Source organism: Perca flavescens, chromosome 2 (genome assembly GCF_004354835.1).
Source record: "Perca flavescens isolate YP-PL-M2 chromosome 2, PFLA_1.0, whole genome shotgun sequence".
NCBI lineage: Eukaryota > Metazoa > Chordata > Actinopteri > Perciformes > Percidae > Perca > Perca flavescens.
Genome location: NC_041332.1, coordinates 15,556,026 through 15,574,242, shown reverse-complemented (window position 1 = coordinate 15,574,242; position 18,217 = coordinate 15,556,026). Strand labels below are relative to the sequence as shown.

Sequence of the window (18,217 nt, the reverse complement as noted above, 5' to 3'; positions counted from 1 at the left end):
TGCGCTCATCTGTTGACATTTCCGAATGCCTTCCTACAGTTGTTTAACAAAAGCGGGCTTTCCACACAAAAAAACGTAGCCTACATGTGTCATTAGTATGAGGAAAAAAAATGAGATTTTAACTGTGTCGGGCTCGGGCCGGGTTCGGTCACGGCTCTGTCGGACGCGGGCCGGCCTCGGACAGAAAAATTCAGCCCGATCCGGACTCTAACACACACCAACATGCAACATAGAGAGACACAGCACTGCCGTTCCAACCTGCTTACATTTGTCTACAGTTTTAATTGTGAGAGGGAAACCTGTATTGGTACCAGTGTTTCTGCTGGTAACTCAATGTTATTGCGGCCGCCACGGCAAAAAACACATTAGAAGTTATTAAATGCAACTAACTTCAGTTCGTTGAGTAATATAGCGTGTAAGATGGAGCCTGCTGGACCTGGGCGAGAGATGTGACCCATGACCAGAATATCATAGTTCATAAAAATTCTGCGCAGTGACGATACAGATATTTCATAGCCTAAACAAGATGGGTGTAACGCCGCTGACCCGCCAAAGCGCATTCAACCCGTGCTGGGCTCATTCATAATGAGTCATCCGTCACTCTGAGTAGGCTAGCATACATGTTAAATATCACGTTTCCACCTGACCTGTCTCATTCATGGACTGTCAAATACTACTAAAACCACGCCCCTTACCAAATTTATATAACTCCGCCCTTCAGGCCTGTGGCCCTCTTTTCCCTCCAAACAAACCAGGCAGAACAAAGAAAGGAGTGATGTGAGTTTGATGGACCTTTTCATTGTATAATACTTAATATTTGGTCACATTGAATGTTATGCTTTGAAGTTAAATGTATCTTGTTTGATTTATGCTAGATTTCAGGGTGACATCCTGCTTAACGTTAAGAGAAAACCATAGTACAGATTGTGGATGCAGTGCAGACTATGGATGCATTACTGATGTAAGTCAAGCTGAATCCAACCTAATTAGTGATGATTGATTGTTCAAGGCTGTTTAGATCTGTGACATTTCCTTTATGTGCTTATTTGTTTAGACAAAATCATCCATTCATCCATGCATCCATCCATCATTCACCTGCAACCAATGTAAACCTTTCCCTGCCTTGACAACAATAAAACCTTGGAACGGCACTGGATCCTGTGTTTGAATGTGCACACCACATCAGATGTTCAGTGAACCAACACCATCAGTGAATAAGAGTTTCTTCAATACGTTTCAGTCCATCGCACTCCCCCTTTCTCCCTCTGTCTCCCTATGTCTTTTGGTCGGTTTGTTTTTTTTAAGATTCCGGCCTTTATTTTGATAGGAAAGCTGAAGACATGAAAGGGGAGAGAGGGGTGAATGACATGTAGGAAAGGGCTGCAGGTTGGAGTGAGTATCTATCTATCTATCTATCTATCTATCTATCTATCTATCTATCTATCTATCATAACTTTCATTTACACGTGTTGCAGCTGTATATTTTCAAACTGGTAAAGGAAACCCTGTCTTTGCATTTTATTTTAATCACAATCTGTTTTAATAAAAGAGCTTGTGAAAAGTGGCTTTGACTTAAAACTGAACATTTAGCCCACTTTGCATACCCACTTAAATACAGAGCTTTATATCGTGTATCGCCATTCAGCGCTAATGGCGACACAAGGAAAAAATTGGGTGCACCTAAATTTTGTGCTGGTGCACCTATATAAAAACGTTAGTCTGGAGCCCTGTATATATTTTGGAATTGTATGTTATGAGGCCACTGTCACCAGATTAGTGTCACCACCCTCAGAGGGAGTTTCATTTGTTTTAAATGAATATGCTTACAATATGTTTTTTCAGTGCTGTTGAGTTATTAAGTTAATAGTCTCTTAATACAAATATGTTTGTTAAATAAAAAAACTAGGGCCGGGACAATTTGTCGACGATTACATAAATGCGTCGACACAAATAATTTGCGTCGACGCGTCACTAAATAAAATAAATAAATAAAACTTGCGTGCAAATTAATTAATGTAATGCAGAACTAATGTAATGCGGAACTATTGTTAGATACGCAGGTTCTAGGGACACCTGATCTGTAGCCCCACCTTAGCTCTGAAGCTAGCCGAGCTCTTCCGCCTCATGCTCCGCCTACATGCAGTTTTTTGTCAGGTCGATGGTCCAGTGAGTGAGTTAGAGATAGTAGCACGAAAGGATGTGTATGGCAAGTGGAGGCCATTAGATAATGAACCAATAGACCCCGTTGCTCTGGACGGAGACCAGTGACGGCTATTAGAAGCACTTTTCCGGTGATCTCTTGCTTTACTGCGAAGCCTCCAACTGACAGAGACAACGTAAATGTGACGTGAGCAACGTGTCTGAAAGTTGTAAGTCTTCTGGTAGCTGTGCCAAGAGAAATCTCAATCATTTCCAATCTTACGGAGAGTGTAGGTATATGTAAGGAGATAACATAAGCACAGGCTAATTATTGATCACTAACATGCTAGTTAACATCAGTTATTAAACCTAAACAGCTAATGTAAGTCGAAACTGCCTGCGAGCTTCTCCTGTACTATACGGTAATTCCTCAACTGTGCGACAGTAAGGCACTTGGTAATGACACAATCGTTAGCCTATTTTTACAAAAACGTCTGCTACAGAGCCATAACGTGAGGTACAAGGTAATGGAGCCTTTTATACATTGTCGTGTTTCTTTAGAAATAAACAATGGACAAATAGAGTCTTTAAACGCTTCAGATGTAAAGTTATAAGCAGTCAAGTGACGTAAAAAAAAATGGCGGTCAGTGGAATGCTAACAAGAGGTGATCGCTTTGTAGCAACAAAATGGCGCCATCGGAGGTTCGCGTTCTGAAGCGAAGCTTACCCCCTTGGTGGTGGCGACCCACAAGAGTTCCCCGCCGGCCTCTTTAAGATTGCAAGTTTGGCAAAACTTTGAGACTATATGGCCGCAGTCTGGAGCCTCCCGTGTCATGTCTTCTCGTCTCACACCGTCCCCCCCTCGAAAACTTTGGTCTTCGGGTCAGTTACAGTAGTAGGCTACAGGCCAGAGAGTGATGGATAAGACGAGGACTGTGTGTCGGTGTTGTTCAGCAGTTGTTGGGTATGTGAATGGAAATACATCTATCAATCACTGGAACAAGACAAAAAAACTGTCCAACTTCTCCCTACAGTGCTTAACCAGCCTTTAGATACAAATAGCGTATGCATTAATTTAATAACAATTTTAATAAATAGAGATTTGAACCTTATTGAAATTAGTTTTGTGTAAATTGTTAATAATTGAGCAATGGGAAAATAATTGCTCATTGAAAAATTAATCGTAGATTAATCAAAAAATTAATCGTTAGATTAGTCGACTAATCGAAACAATAATTGCTAGATTAATCGTTTTAATATATATGTCAATATAGCCAGCATCTAACGTTAGCTACTCCGCTGTGCTGTGAAGTAATGTCTGGCTATGTGAGACAATCGTCTAGCAACATTGTTGTGGATGCTGCGGTCTCCACCTGGCAACCTCCGTGAACTTCGAGTCTGGGGAGGAGGGGTTGGGGGAGACAACTCATTCCAGTATTTTGAATTTGTACTGCAGTAACTTTTTTAAACACTAGCTGTAAGTATTACATATTGCACCTTTAAGCCTGTGGCAGGAGTTACAAATAATGCTTTAAAAAAAAAAGAATGCTTTAATTCTAAAAAATAAAGTTGGTCCCGCACGAAACTTAATCAATGTCTTTTAATATTATTTCTTAGATATGTAACCTACATTCCAAGAACATAGCTGAGATACCCCATTATGTTGTGAGCAGTAGGCCAATTTTGCTTGTGTCTAATCTGTCTTTGTCTGTCTGACCTGGGCTGGCACATGTTCACGTTAAAAAGCATGTGCATGCACGAGCATTACGGTCACGCGCAAAGTGTCCCGGTTTTAGTTCCGGGAAATCTAGTCACCCTACTGGAGACGAGAGAGGTGTTGTAAGACTTGTGGAGTGTTGTGTTGTAGTGTTTGCGATGTGCATGGTAACGTTAGTATATCCATATTTTCAAAGGAATTAAAAAAACATATCTTGGCGGTAACATTAGTTAGCTGCTGCTTTTTCACATAAATTAGTTAATGTTAGCATAGCAATGAATATCTACTCTGCAAGCCAATAATATACAGCCTCGGGAAACAGAATTAAGGTTAATAAAACACGATAACTATGTAACAAGTATTAAAAACTTCTTAAATGTGGCTTTATTGTGACATCGTAGATGTGTTCGGATGATATGTTGGATGACTGATATGATAATAGACTGTATCCATGCTGGGCTAACGTTAGATTGCTTGTGAAGGATGACTTAGTCACACAAGGAGATATGTAATTGTAATTCAAACAACACAACGGTATTATGATTAACACAGCTATTGAGGCATTTTGTAATATACCCGTAGGACAATAACATAAAATACGTGTTAAAGAGTGACTATTTGCACCCCGGGTACGAATAGCCGCGGCCACACAGCTGAGCAATTCACACAGCTGAACTATTCACATCCTGTGACGTAACAACAAAAATATGTTGCTCGCGTGCATCGAAATCATGGTGGACGTTCATCTTCCATGACCGCAGAAACTGGCATGTTAAGAAAGTTTTGTCTCTAAAGTTTATAACAATTGAATTTCTAGCGGAAAATGGATACTACAGTTGCGCTTTCTGTCTTCAGTGAAAGCATACAACCGTTAGTTTGTTAGTTAGTACCATAGTAGCCCACCTATTTTTTGTATACAGTATGGTTACCTAGCAACCAAGGCTTGAAGACACCAAGTGGTAAAAGTTGTACAACATCCAGTAAGAACTGCTAGGTGAGTGGTTAGGACTCTGAGCTTTGGTCTGGGAGTCTGGAGTTTGATTACCTGGTGAGGTTATCTTGTTTTTTACATTTTGGATTGGATAATTTGCATACAATTGCGCAAGTCAGGGCCCGCGAAAGCAAAATGTTTTTTGCAGGGTGGTAGGGGAAGACTCATGAATATGCCTGCTCTGGTTGGGTTGGTTAGGTTTAGGGAAGAGGAGTGAGATTGGTTATGGTTAGGGTAAGAATGTCAGGGCAATAATATTCCAAAAAGGTGTAATACATTAGTAGTATGGATAACTGTGTGTAAATATATGCCAAGGTATTGTAAATGCACAGGGGTTCAAATAGCATACATTGATATTTGTACCAGATAGGGTATTAATAGAGCACATTGCTGTGTGCACCGGTGGGGTACGAATAGCATTAATTTCTAATTGCACCAGGGTACGAATAGCACTTCTAATTGCACCAGGGATGCAAATAGCCTCACCCTATAAAATACTGTAGGTCAGTGCTTTCCAACCTTTCTGATCTGAGGTTCCCCCACAGCCCTGTCATTTAAACTCACATACCCCGCCCTATCAATTATCAATGTGTTCCAAATATATAACACTATTTATTATATTAAAGTGGATATTATTATTTTTTCATGCAATTGAACTGTAAACATTTAGGTTGGTTTGGTCAGACATTCTACTACTAGCTAGGCCTACTACTTCAAGTGCAGCTTAATGTTTCAACAGTTATCCATTACTTTTAGCGAATCATTTGAACTGTTTAGTCAGTACGTTTAGCTATTTACTTTTACCATTCATCACTTAGCTATATGTTTAAACATCTGTGATTATTTTCCCGGCAAATGAATTGCCTTTTTGAGGGGCTTAACATATTCACAAACTCACCAAATTTGGTGGTTGCATCAAGTTTGGTGAAACTGTACGTATTTTAAGGGTATCGGGAATAGGCGTGCAAAAATGGCTCGCTAGCGCCCCCTACAAAGTTAAAAAAATGGAGCCCCTGCAGTACGTTTAACGTAGACTCATGAAACTTTGGTACACATATGTATCCTGTCAAGACGCACAGAAAATGTAATTGGAGCCATACCCTAAACCCAACAGGAAGTCCGCCATTTTGATTTCAAAGTTCAAAATTAGTGCAATTTTGGCCATTTCCACATGTCGTAACGAACTCCACCTAGAGATTTCATCAGATCAACTTCAAATTTGGTCTGTGCCATCTTAAGACGTTAAAGATGAAAAGTTGTTAAAAGAAAAACTTTTCATCATAGGGCGTGGCCGTGACGGGGCGGCCATTTTGTGCGTTTCGCCATCAAAACAGGAAGTGGGTGTAACTTGAGTGTATATTGTCCAATTGGCTCAAAACTTTTCAGGATTCATAAGAGTCCAACCCTGAGGAGAAATAAAGGCGGATATTTACTTAAAGTCATAGCGCCCCCTAGTGGCAACAGGAAGTAGGCCTAAAAGTCAAGGTGCTATACTTTAACGAACTCCTCCTGGAGATTTCATCCGGCGGACTTCAAACTTGGTCTGTACCATCTCAACACCTTAAAGATGAAAAGTTATTAAAAGATAAACTTTTCGTCAAACGGTGTGGGCGTGGTATGGCGGCCATTTTGAGTGTTTAGCGATGAACGAGAAAGTGGCTGTAACCACAGTGTACATTGTCATATCTGCTTGAAATTTCACAGAATCAAAAAGGGTCCAGGCCTGAGGACATCTACAGGCCAATATTGACTTTTGGTCAAAGCGCCCCCAATGAAACTTAGAATGTGTGGTCTACATGTGATACTGAACCGGCACCTATAATATAACCACGCCCACTTACTCAGGCCACGCCTCCTTTCATAACATTTGAACCGTTTAAGGTAGAGTCTTGTGTGAGGTGTCATTGTACAAAATGCTGCTGCTCGCTTTTTAACAAATACACCTAGACGTGCACATATTACTCCCGTTCTCCACACCCTACATTGGCTCCCTGTGCGTTTTAGAATAGATTTTAAGATTTTGTTGTTTGCTTTTAAGGCCTTAAATGGTCTGGCCCTGGAGTATTTGTCTGAAATTTTAACTTTGCGGGAGCACAACCGGTCATTGCGTTCTTCAAATCAGCGAGTTTTAGAAGTGCCTAGGTCAAGGTATAAACGTTGGGGTGATCAGGCTTTTACAGTTGCTGCCCCGAGACTCTGGAACAAATTACCCCCTGATATTCGCACTATCTAGGACTAACTATTTAGGTCCAAACTCAAAACGTATCTGTTCTGTCTGGCCTTTAATACATAGCAGTGGTGTGACAATTTCATTCTTTTGTTTCTGTGTAACCTTTTCTGATTTTACTGTTTTCTATGTTCATTCTTTCTATTGTATGACATGTGTTTCTGATGTTAAGCACTTTGGATACCTGCTGGTTTTGTAAAGTGCTATATAAATAAATGTTGATTGATTTATTGAAGAACTCAGCAGAGTTCCTTCTTCATTGGTGATTGCCCGTCTGTGCTTAGCCAGGCCCCCTTTCATAAATGGTGACCCGTTTATGGTAGAGTCTTATGTGAGGTATCAATGAACTTAGCAGGGACTTCCTTATTAATTGGTCATGGTTTGGCCCGCCCCCCTATGCTTAAGCCACACCCCCATTCATGAATGGTGATCCATTTAAGGTAGAGTCTTATGTGAGGTATCAACGAACTCTGCAGAGACTTCCTTTTTTATTGGTAAAGGTTTGGCCCACCCCCTATGCTTTGGCCACGCGCCATATGCTTTGGCCCCCTTTCACAGCTAATGAACTGTATGACGTAGTCGTAGTCAGAGTCTTGTGTAAGGTATCGTTGAACTCAGCGGGGAGTTCCCTTTTCATTGGTGACTATTTCCGGTGTCTGAGTGCCATGCAAATACACGGTCGCAAGGAGCTGCGTCTGCCAGTAACCCCAACGCGCACAGAGGCGCGAGGGCCTGTCCATCGCTGCTTGCAGCTTTAATTTCAATTAAAGCTGCGAGCAGCAATGGACGGGCCTTGCGCCGCGGGGCTTAAGCATAGGGGGCGGGTCAAACCATCAACAATTAAAAAGGAAGTCTGTGCTGGGTTCAATGACACCTCACACAAGGGAATACCTTAAACGGTTCAAATGTTATGAAAGGGGGCGTGGCTTGAGTAAGTGGGCGTGGTCATATTATAGGGGGCGGCTCAGTATCACATGTAGACCACACATTCTGAGTTTCATGTAAATCGGATGATGTTTGTCATATAAGGCGCATTTCATGTTGCCAGCAAGGGGTGCTATGACCAAAATTGAATTTTAGCCTTTAGGTGTCCTCAGGCATGGACCCTTGTCAATCGTGAGAAATTTCGGTGAGATACGACAACGTACACTCAAGTTACAACAACTTCTTTGTTCATTGCTAAACACTCAAATTGGCCACCACGCCACTCCCACACCGTCTGACGAAAAGTTTTTCTTTTAATAACTTTTCATCGTTAAGGTGTTGGGATGGTACAGACCAAGTTTGATGTCCATCGGATGAAATCTCTAGGAGGAGTTTGTTAAAGTATAGCACCTTGACTTTTAGGCCTACTTCCTGTTGCCACCAGGGGGCGCTATGACTTTAAGTAAATATCGGCCTTTATTTGTCCTCAGGGTTGGACTCTTATGAATCCTGAAAAGTTTCGAGGTAATCGGTCAACGTACACTCGAGTTACACTCACTTCCTGTTTCGGCGGCGAAACGCACAAAATGGCCGCCCTGCCACGGCCACGCCCTATGACGAAAAGTTTTTCTTTTAACAGCTTTTCATCTTTAACATCTTAAGATGGCACAGACAGAGTTTGAAGTTGATCGGATGAAATCTCTAGGAGGAGTTCGTTAAAGTACGACATGAGGAAATGGCCAAAATCGCACTAATTTTGAACATTTAATTCAAAATGGCGGACTTCCGGGTTTAGGGTATGGCTCTAATGAAGTTTTTTGTACATCTTGACATGTTACATATGTGTACCAAGTTTCGGCGCTAGCGAGCCATTTTTGTGCGCCTATTCCCGAAACCCTTAAAATACGTACATTTTCAGCAGACTTGATGCGACCACCAAATTTGGTGAGTTTTTGAATATATTAAGCACCTCAAAAAGCCAATTCATTTGACGGGAAAATAATAATAATTCCTTCAGTTTCAATAGGGCCTTCGCCGCTGTCGGCGCTCGGGCCTTAATTATTATTTTGATTAGTTAAAGGTGCAATATGTAATACTGATAGCTAGTGTTTAAAATAGTTACTGCAGTACAAATTTTAAATACTGGAGAGAGTAGTCTCCCCCACCCCCTCCTCCCCAGACTTGAAGTTCAGCGAGGTTGCCAGGCTGAGACCGCAGCATCCATAGTCTTGCTTTGCCAGACCCTCCTCTAAAGCGCGCTGAAGGAGCATCCACAACAATGTTGCTAGTCCCACAAAAACATGAACCTTGGTCCGACATTGGTTTGGACTTTTAGGTGTGAAAGCCCCCTAACACAGGCTTACGGTGGCAGGATCGGGGCTGTGGTTGTGGAGGATTGCCTTAATTTCCAGCTGCTCTCCACGGACAGCAGAGTACGGCAGCCTGAGATCAATGAAGAATTCCTTCCGGACAATGACCTCTAATGGCTCTCCAACACAGATTCCTTTAAGATGAGAGGATAAAAAAAAAAAAAATGATGAAACAAGTAATGAAACAGTGAGAGAGAGAGAGATGGGTGAACTGTAAGGGATGGAAGCGGTTTAAGGCTAGAGGCCCGACTAAAGCATAAGACAGCTATTACTCACTGACTCCTCACCGTGAGTTCTTGACAGACTAATGCCAGTGAACTGCCAGGTTGTGATTGAGTCTTTCAAAGGAACATTTTTCGTAAATGTTGTGGCGTCACTAAAACAAAGAAAAGTTTTGGGATAAGTTTTAACACACATCCTAGTGGTGTCATTATGAAGTAATCAGTGTATTGTTTGTGTCTATATTTTAGTTGACTCACCAGTTAGCGTTTTCCTGAGGGCAAGCAGGCAGTTTGATGTCTGTCCACAGCCAACTTTCAGGAAACTCGGTGCGAGAATTAATTTCATTGCTGTCCATGTAACTGTCATCCTCCTCACCTAAAGTGTCATCAAAAATGTTACTATTTTGACTGTTTTCTAACTACCAGTATGATCATGAATAACCACCCAGGGCTACCCCCCCATCCCTTGTCCCTGTGTCTTACTGCGAGCCAGTATGAGGCTATCCTCCTTCCTCTCAGCTCGCAGGGTTTCCATCTCCTTGCAGCAGTGCAGGAAGGCTGCGGCACAATCTGCACCATCACTGATGTATTCGCTGCGCCTCTCACAGGTGTATGAGAGGGGGGTGTTCCTCATGCCATCCAAACAACAGTCACGTTGGAGTTGGTCTTGATATTGACTCACTGGAAAGAAAGAGGGTTGTGGAGGAACAACAGAGGTAAGAAGATATGGAGGGAAAAATAATAGTGAACTGGAAAGCTGTTAGAAATGTTTCTATTTCTTATTTAATATGTAAAACATTTGTTCTAGTCAATCAGTACAACATGTGACACACTCTATCCTAGGACAAAAAAATGGAAAAGGGAGGGTAGAACCTACAAGAAATTAGTGCTCCCTCTCTAAGTATTGTAAAAGTCAACCACACAAGATGTCCAACTACAGAGATTGTGGAGAGCCTGAACTGTATGTCAGAAGATGACTGTATGTGGTTATTGGGTAGTTTAGAGCTGTGGGTCTTACCTAAGCTAGTTGTGACGTCCATTATAGTAGCAGCTCGTTTCCTCCTGCTGGGGACCGGACAATTCAATTCTGGAAATGCAACGCAGACAATATCTTTACAAGAACCCAACAAGGCAACTAGACTGGAGTTTTGCACTGTATAATTGTGATGCTTTAAAAATTATGTGTGTGTTATGTTGTGCAACCTCTGCTGGAATGTTCCCACAACCCAGTTCCAAGCTTAAGTCCTGAGCTGAAGTAGCATAGTCCATTGTGATAGCATTGACTGTCCAGTGAGATTGTCTTTGTTTGTTTAATGATGGGCTTCCATCTGTGGAGAATAGCGCAGGACACAAAAAACTGGTGCCCCTTTTCTTGCAGGCCCTTTTTCTTGCCACATTTTGGTAAAATGCAGGATTGGGCTTTAGGGTTACCCGAAGGTTACCAGGTGTGAATCGTATACAAGCAGGATGCACAGACAGAGTGTAGATATCGCTCACATGTTTCTCTGTTGCTAACACCATAACCCTGGGGGGTCCGTGGTACACAGGCTTCAGTCTGAGAAAAGCCACCCACTGCTGCAAATCTCTTATGTACAGCCTGCCACCAACAGTGCTGACACCATCAGTCCCAACAGCCTGAGACACAGACCGTACAGACCTGTTTCCTAACAAAATGTGCCAGAGTGGAACTTAAAGTGTCCACTCTCTTGGCTAACAGGCAGGATGTGTAGGTGAGCAAATTCAGCGTCAGACCCGGAAAAGCAACATCCTGTTTCTGTGTTAAACTCACTCTTTTCCTTGTTCACCACAAAACCCAGATCAGCCAGGTGTGCCAACACAATGTCCAAGCACGTCAGCAGTAGCCAGTTGTCCAGATAGGGGGCCAACTGGATGCCCCCACTTTATAGGTGTCTCGACACATGTTTATGATAACAATTTTGTTTTGTTTAAACAGCTAGCACCTTGTCATTTTTCAATATATTCACACTCTGGATTTTTAATGTGGTTCCGTAAATTTTTCTCTACCCTCACCTGATGGAACAACATTAGTAGACCGACTCTGCATGGCGGTGGATGTTGTTTTTTGAAGAAAATAATTTAGAATTTATGTTATATTGGGTGGCACAGGCATACCTCTGGTGAGTATGAATGCAGGGCCCTGAAGCGTTATGATATATCAGTGTGTCTGTGAATACTTGATGGGGCTTATCCCATAGTGAGACATTGAAATTAATTATTAATTTAAGAGAACCCCAAACTTTTACACCCACTTTCTCCTACTGTAATTAGGGATGTTTCAGTGGTACAATATCAAAGCCTAAAGAGGGGTACAGTGGTGTGCATACGTTTACACACCCATACTTAAGTTGACTAAAAAGAGGAATAAGGAAATCATCTTTTGGAAATTGATCTTAATGCCTTAATTTTCACCATACCTAGAGATTGGCATGGGGTACTTTCCATAAGATCATCTCTCAATGCAAATACAACACGTGCAAATAAGACAACACGTGCAAATAAGTCAACACGCACTAATAAGACAACACGCACTAATAAGACAACACGTGCAAATAAGACAACACGTGCAAATAAGACAACACGTGCAAATAAGACAACACGTTCAAATAAGACAACACGTTCAAATAAGACAACACGCACTAATAAGACAACACGTGCAAATAAGACAACACGTGCAAATAAGACAACACGCACTAATAACTAATATGGTTAGCTGCATTTTCGGAGTTAAACTCCACAAGCGCTTGCAGGCTTAACAACCTCGCTGGCCCGCCGTCACACACACACACACACACACACGCACAGACACACACACACTCGCCGATACATAATAATAAAATACAGAGCACCCTACATGTACCAGACTACCAGTAGGCCACATTAATTTAAAATTAAACATAGCAGTTGGTGCTGAGTGGAGCGTCTGTCATGGTGTGATTGGTTATGTTGGTGGAATTGATTCTTAATTTCCCACGAAGGTGATCGCGGTTACGTGCCAGTTTAACTACTCATCTCCAATCCTCTCTGTATTTGTGAGAAGTGGCGCTGTCCTGAGTTGAAAGCCTATTTTACGGCTTTATTATCGAGTTAATAGGTGTGTGTGTTCGCGTCGGCCGCTGTCCATTTCCTAACGTTCTGAAATGCAAACAATTTTTGACTTTTTTTTTTTTTTGACACACACACACACACACACACACACACACACACACACACACACACACACACGGCCAGAGCGCAGCAGGCAGATGCGGGAGACTTGTTTAAATTATGACATAGGCTATATACATTAGATTTGGTATTTAGCTCATACTTTTTTGTTGGTGTATTTGTTTTCTGATTTATTAGAAGTTGAGTTTCAGTCTGTATGATAAATGAACACTTGTACATAAAGTGGTAACATGCTATGACATGTTATGTAGACTAAAAGGGAGACACCAACCTTTATAATTTGAATTGCTAATTTCCATCTCTTGTCCCTAGGCATTTACAGTGCACTACAATAATATATAAATGATAATTCCACATAACACTTATAGGGACACCTAGGACACGCCAGTGCATAGGCCTACTTCTTTTTATAATTTAAACTGACTTAAACTAATACACTAATACTAGTAGGGATTGCGTTCCACTCTTTTGAATAAGTTAGGGGTGTTAGAGCTAAACCATAAACAATAAAATTAAAGCTAATAATAATTTAATTAATAATAAATAATTTAAATTAAAGAGAAACGGGTATGTCTCCCTGTGTGTGTGTGTGTGTGTGTGTGTGTGTGTGTGTGTGTGGGCGCCGATTTACGTTTTCCCCCGTGGGTGCTCACGTGCGCACGCCCTTCAAAAAAAAAAAAAAAAAAAAAGGTTTGCATTTCAGAATTTTAGGAAATGGACAGCGGCTTAACCCGATAACAAAGCCGTAAAATAGGCTTTCAACTCAGGACAGCGCCACTTCTCACAAATACAGATAGGATTGGAGATGAGAAGTTTAACTGACACGTAACCGATCAGCTTCGTGGGAAATTAAGAATCAATGCCATCAACGCTCCACTCAGCGCCAACTGCAATGTTTAATTTTAAATGAATGTAGCCTACTGGCAGTCTGGCACAAGTAGGGTGCTCAGTATTTTATTATTATGTATCTGTGTGTGTGTGTGTGTGTGTGTGTGTGTGTGTGTGACAGCCGGCCAGCGAGGTTGTTAAGCTTGCAAGCGCTTGTGGAGTTTAACTCCGAAAATGCAGCTAACCACAGGTTACTCTTAAAATGGAAATGTGTTGTGATACTTATTATACAAATAATCCATCAACGGCGAAATAAAAGCCTCTTATTTACAAGAGCGGTCCGAGAGACCTCCAGCTTAGAGCCCCCGGCAGGCGCTAGCTGGCTGTCGCGTCACTTTATGGAGCTACTCAATTCCGAAAACTTTGAAACAAATTGTCAATTCGGCAACGATTTTGGCAAGACTGCCTATATTCGAAATCTAAAGAGTTCATTTCTCGCCTAAAATGTATTCAGAAGTGAATTTAGTGATGAATAAAATGGCAAAAATTGTTAAAATTGTCCTGTTGTTGGTCTGTCTATGTACCGGAAAGCCAATGGTTGAGGCACATGTGCATCACTTAAAAGTGTCCCCTGGAAACACTTCCGTTGTGGTGTGGGCTATTTGCACGTGTTGTCTTATTTGCACGTGTTGTCTTATTTGCACGTGTTGTCTTATTAGTGCGTGTTGTCTTATTTGCACGTGTTGTCTTATTTGCACGTGTTGTCTTAGTTGCACGTGTTTTCTTCTTAGTGCGTGCTGTGGTTTATTTGCACGTGTTGTCTTATTGTTGCGTGCTGTGGCCTCTCAGGGCCACCGTACAAATCAAACTATTAGGCTAACTGAAATAAAACAATGCCAATCTCTAGGTATGGTGAAGGGTATGTGATGATGTGGGGCCATTTTAATTCCAAAGGCCAAGGGAACTTTATCAGGATGCATAGTATCCTGGATCCATGAAATAACTGGCCTTTAAAAATAAAAATCTGCCTGCCTCTATGGGAATTTAACATTGGGGTGTACTTATTTATGCCCCTTGTATTTTAAGAAAGAATATTTATTTATTTACGATACGTTATTCATTCACAAACAAAATGTCCTTAAAGTTTGGATTTTTCCTCATTTTTTTTAATTAGGCACTAAGATCAATTTCCATAAGATGATTTTTTTATTCCTCTTTTTAGTCAACTTAAGCATGGGTGTGTAAATGTATGCACACCACTGTATGTCCAGGGAAGGGAAGAGAAAGTAGTAGAAAGTAGTCCCACCTTGTCTGTAGGGAGTCCCCGAAGCTGTGTTGGACACAAACAACAGCCCAGCATCGTAGAACACACCCATACCATCCTTCCCTCCACCTGGTGTGCAGCCTGTGTCGTACTTCTCTACAATATCCCACACCTGGGCAGTGGGAAAGTCATTCACACACACAAATACAACCAGACAAGACATAGGGTTGCACTAACTACACAAGTTAAACAGACATATCTATAAACTCACATGACAGTTCTGATATTTTATTAAACACATTTACGAGACACATTTACACATGCAATATATTTACTGCAGGAAAAGAACTTATACTGGATATTATTTGAACCCAAACGCAAACAAACATGAAAGTTAATGTCTAATTGTTTTATACACAGCTTTTTTTAAATGAAAACCCTGTCAACTATTTTTGTTAAATATAAAATTAAGAAAATACCTTTTTCTGGTTGAGACGGTGGTTGTTGTTTAGAACGTAGACACCTTTGTCAACTGCCACCAGTCCCACTGTGGCCCCTGGGTCTCCAGTTACCTTAAGACCAAACATCTTGCGAGGCTCATAGGATGGATTGGGTTTGGATGATTCCAGCCTCAGCTAAATGTGAAGGGGAGGTCAATGAATGAGGCAACGTTAAAGCAGTTAGACTATATAAAAAAATCTTACTATCTGTGTCTCACCGAGCCCATGCAGGAGTCCTTTACATTCACCCAGACAGAGTCTGATACCACTTCATTGCTAGTTGTGTGGTAGTAGGCTATGATGCGGAACGATGGCAGCATTTCTTTGGTAACAGTGACTGTAAGGGAAATCAGTATTTGGCCTCTTGTCTTGAAACGGCCATTTTTCACCAGTTGTCCTCTGCTCAGGATCTATGGACACAGATAACATCAGTTCTTATCTGACACGTATAGACTACACAGGTTGTGGGATGCAACAAAAAAAAGTTATACATGCATACATGCAGGTGTAAAACATCTCTCACCAGGTATGTGATGTCAATGTCATGATTTTCCTTCCTCTTGAGGATGAGGTTGACTTTCAGGGTGTCTCCTAATTCCAGTTCAGCTGTATCCACACCTACAAATGTGACATGAAGAGTGTTGGACACTGAGAAGATGTATTACATGGTGCATACATCGCCGAAGCCACCACCTTTTTTCAGGACGTCTCTTACCTATGTGAATGTAGCTGTTGCTTTGAGTGGTATATGGGAGAGCTACCATGGTGGCTGATGCTTGCCTTTCATTTGAAATACGATCATCCTTGGTCCTTGCCTGCAATTAACGACATACACACATGTAAGCATACACAAACCGCTGAATAAATAATAAATTAAAAACCTCTCAAGTCTATCCTATTCTATGGAGACCTTGCCTGGCATTAACCTAACAACAACAACAAAATCACTTAATAAAGGGCAACTATTATATAGCGTTATCAAGAATATACTTATTTTGAGTTTGTACTAGAACATGTTTACATGCTAATGTTAAAAAAACCATTTTATTATTCTCATACTGCCCATGGCAGCTGCACCTGTATTCACCCTCTGTATTGGAGCGCCTGTTTCTTTAAGCCCCCCCTCCTGACAAAGCCCAGTCTCCTCTGATTGGCCAGAGTGTTTCCTGGAATCTGCGCTCCGCAGCCTCCACTGTTGTTTTACTAATGAAAGTGGAGCTACTGCAACAGTGTATAAAACTTTGGACTGAAAAAAATCATCAATAAATTAGCTGCGGTTACCAAATATTTAGCACTACGCTAACGTTAGATTGTAATGGAACAAAGCAGCACTTTCAACTGTCAAAAATCACAGGTAAAAGCTTCTGAACCAAACACTACCCAATTGGACATATTTCAGCAGTTATGCGACCCGAAATCGGGGAGAATTTGACAAATTGGCAGCCAAGATGACATATTTTACTGCCGTTAGCATGTAGCTCCTATAGTTAGCAGTGGACACTAATAGAATATAGCAGCACTTTGTACAGTCAAAAATCAAAATTCGCAGCTAAAGACTTTTAAACCAAATACTAAATAACCGGAAATGTTTCAGGAGAATATGTGACCCACAATTGGGGAGAATTTAACAACACTGGCAGCCAAGATGACATATTTGACTGCCTTTAGCATGTAGCAGCATGTGACACCGCAGTATTTTAAATTAAAAAAACCACTCAAGTCCTGCCTACCAGGACCAATCATAGAAGGCTGGCTTAGAGTTGTGTAATACTTATCCGAGATAAAATAAAATAACTAAAATACGTTTACCTCATTATTTGAACAACATGAACATTAACATGAAAATCCGACATTATAACATTGTAGATATGAAATAAAATACGGAAAAGCATATGTCCACTTTAATGGATTAACAAAAAGACATACTGACAAGAATTGACAAAGATTTTCATACAATAGCTTGACAGTACAACAAGAAGCAGGCCATTGGGATGCTACATTGTTTCATTTCATTGCTGTTTTAAATGTTGTCATTTAATTGAGCAAGGTAAAAAGTGAATGTTTTTCTAGGTAAGACACTTCCAATTAACATCTAATAAGCTTTGGATCAAACTACAACTCAACTTAATTTTAGAATGGCACTGACTGTTTTCATCTGCCTTACCCTATTCTGTGTTGCCTTGAGCTGCATTTTTCAAGTTTTGGCCACCATAGGGCAGAAAAACATTAACAAGCGTGACCTCTATTTATTACATCACTGGCTTGCAAAGTTATTATAGCTAACATGTACTTTCAACATCTTCAGACATAGAACATTAGCATTAATTCATTGCTGATATTCACTTTCCTTTAAAGGTCCCATTGCATGAAAATTTCACTTTATGAGGTTTTTTAACATTAATATGAGTTCCCCCAGCCTGTCTATGGTCCCCCAGTGGCTAGAAATGGTGATATGTGTAAACCGAGCCCTGGGTATCCTGCTCTGCCTTTGAGAAAATGAAAGCTCAGATGAGCCGTTTTGGAATCTGCTTGTTATGAGGTCATAACAAGCAAGGTTACCTCCCCTTTCTCTGCTTTGCCCGCCCAGAGAATTTGGCCAACCCATGAGAGAGAGACATCATGGCTTTCAAACGAGAAAAGTGGGAGTTGGTCAAGGCCACACCTCCACCCTCTACCTTGCCCCTCCCACTCTCCTCCTCAATAGCTTCAGACACAGAAATGGCACATACTAAGGAAAGCTCATTGTGGGACTGGCTCTAGAGGCTGTAATTCTGCACCAAAGCTGAATTTTGGGAAAGAGACTTCAGATACAGTATTAGGGGACCACTAAGGTCTATATAAAAGCATCCA

At 41.2% G+C, this 18,217-nt stretch overlaps 1 protein-coding gene across 1 annotated transcript in view; it reads right to left on the bottom strand.

Annotated features, from left to right (window-relative positions):
- The window catches only part of LOC114566147 (complement C3), a 46,591-nt gene that overhangs the window by 18,046 nt on the left and 10,328 nt on the right, over positions 1-18,217 (bottom strand). Inside the window, exons 12-21 of the mRNA XM_028594458.1 lie at positions 16,083-16,182; positions 15,891-15,985; positions 15,586-15,777; positions 15,347-15,502; positions 14,910-15,039; positions 10,608-10,676; positions 10,073-10,270; positions 9,848-9,965; positions 9,656-9,744; positions 9,363-9,502 (exon numbers count right to left, since the gene is read on the bottom strand). Of these exons, the coding sequence (XP_028450259.1) occupies positions 9,363-9,502; positions 9,656-9,744; positions 9,848-9,965; positions 10,073-10,270; positions 10,608-10,676; positions 14,910-15,039; positions 15,347-15,502; positions 15,586-15,777; positions 15,891-15,985; positions 16,083-16,182 (1,287 nt within the window). The remainder of the gene's footprint in view (positions 1-9,362; positions 9,503-9,655; positions 9,745-9,847; positions 9,966-10,072; positions 10,271-10,607; positions 10,677-14,909; positions 15,040-15,346; positions 15,503-15,585; positions 15,778-15,890; positions 15,986-16,082; positions 16,183-18,217) is intronic.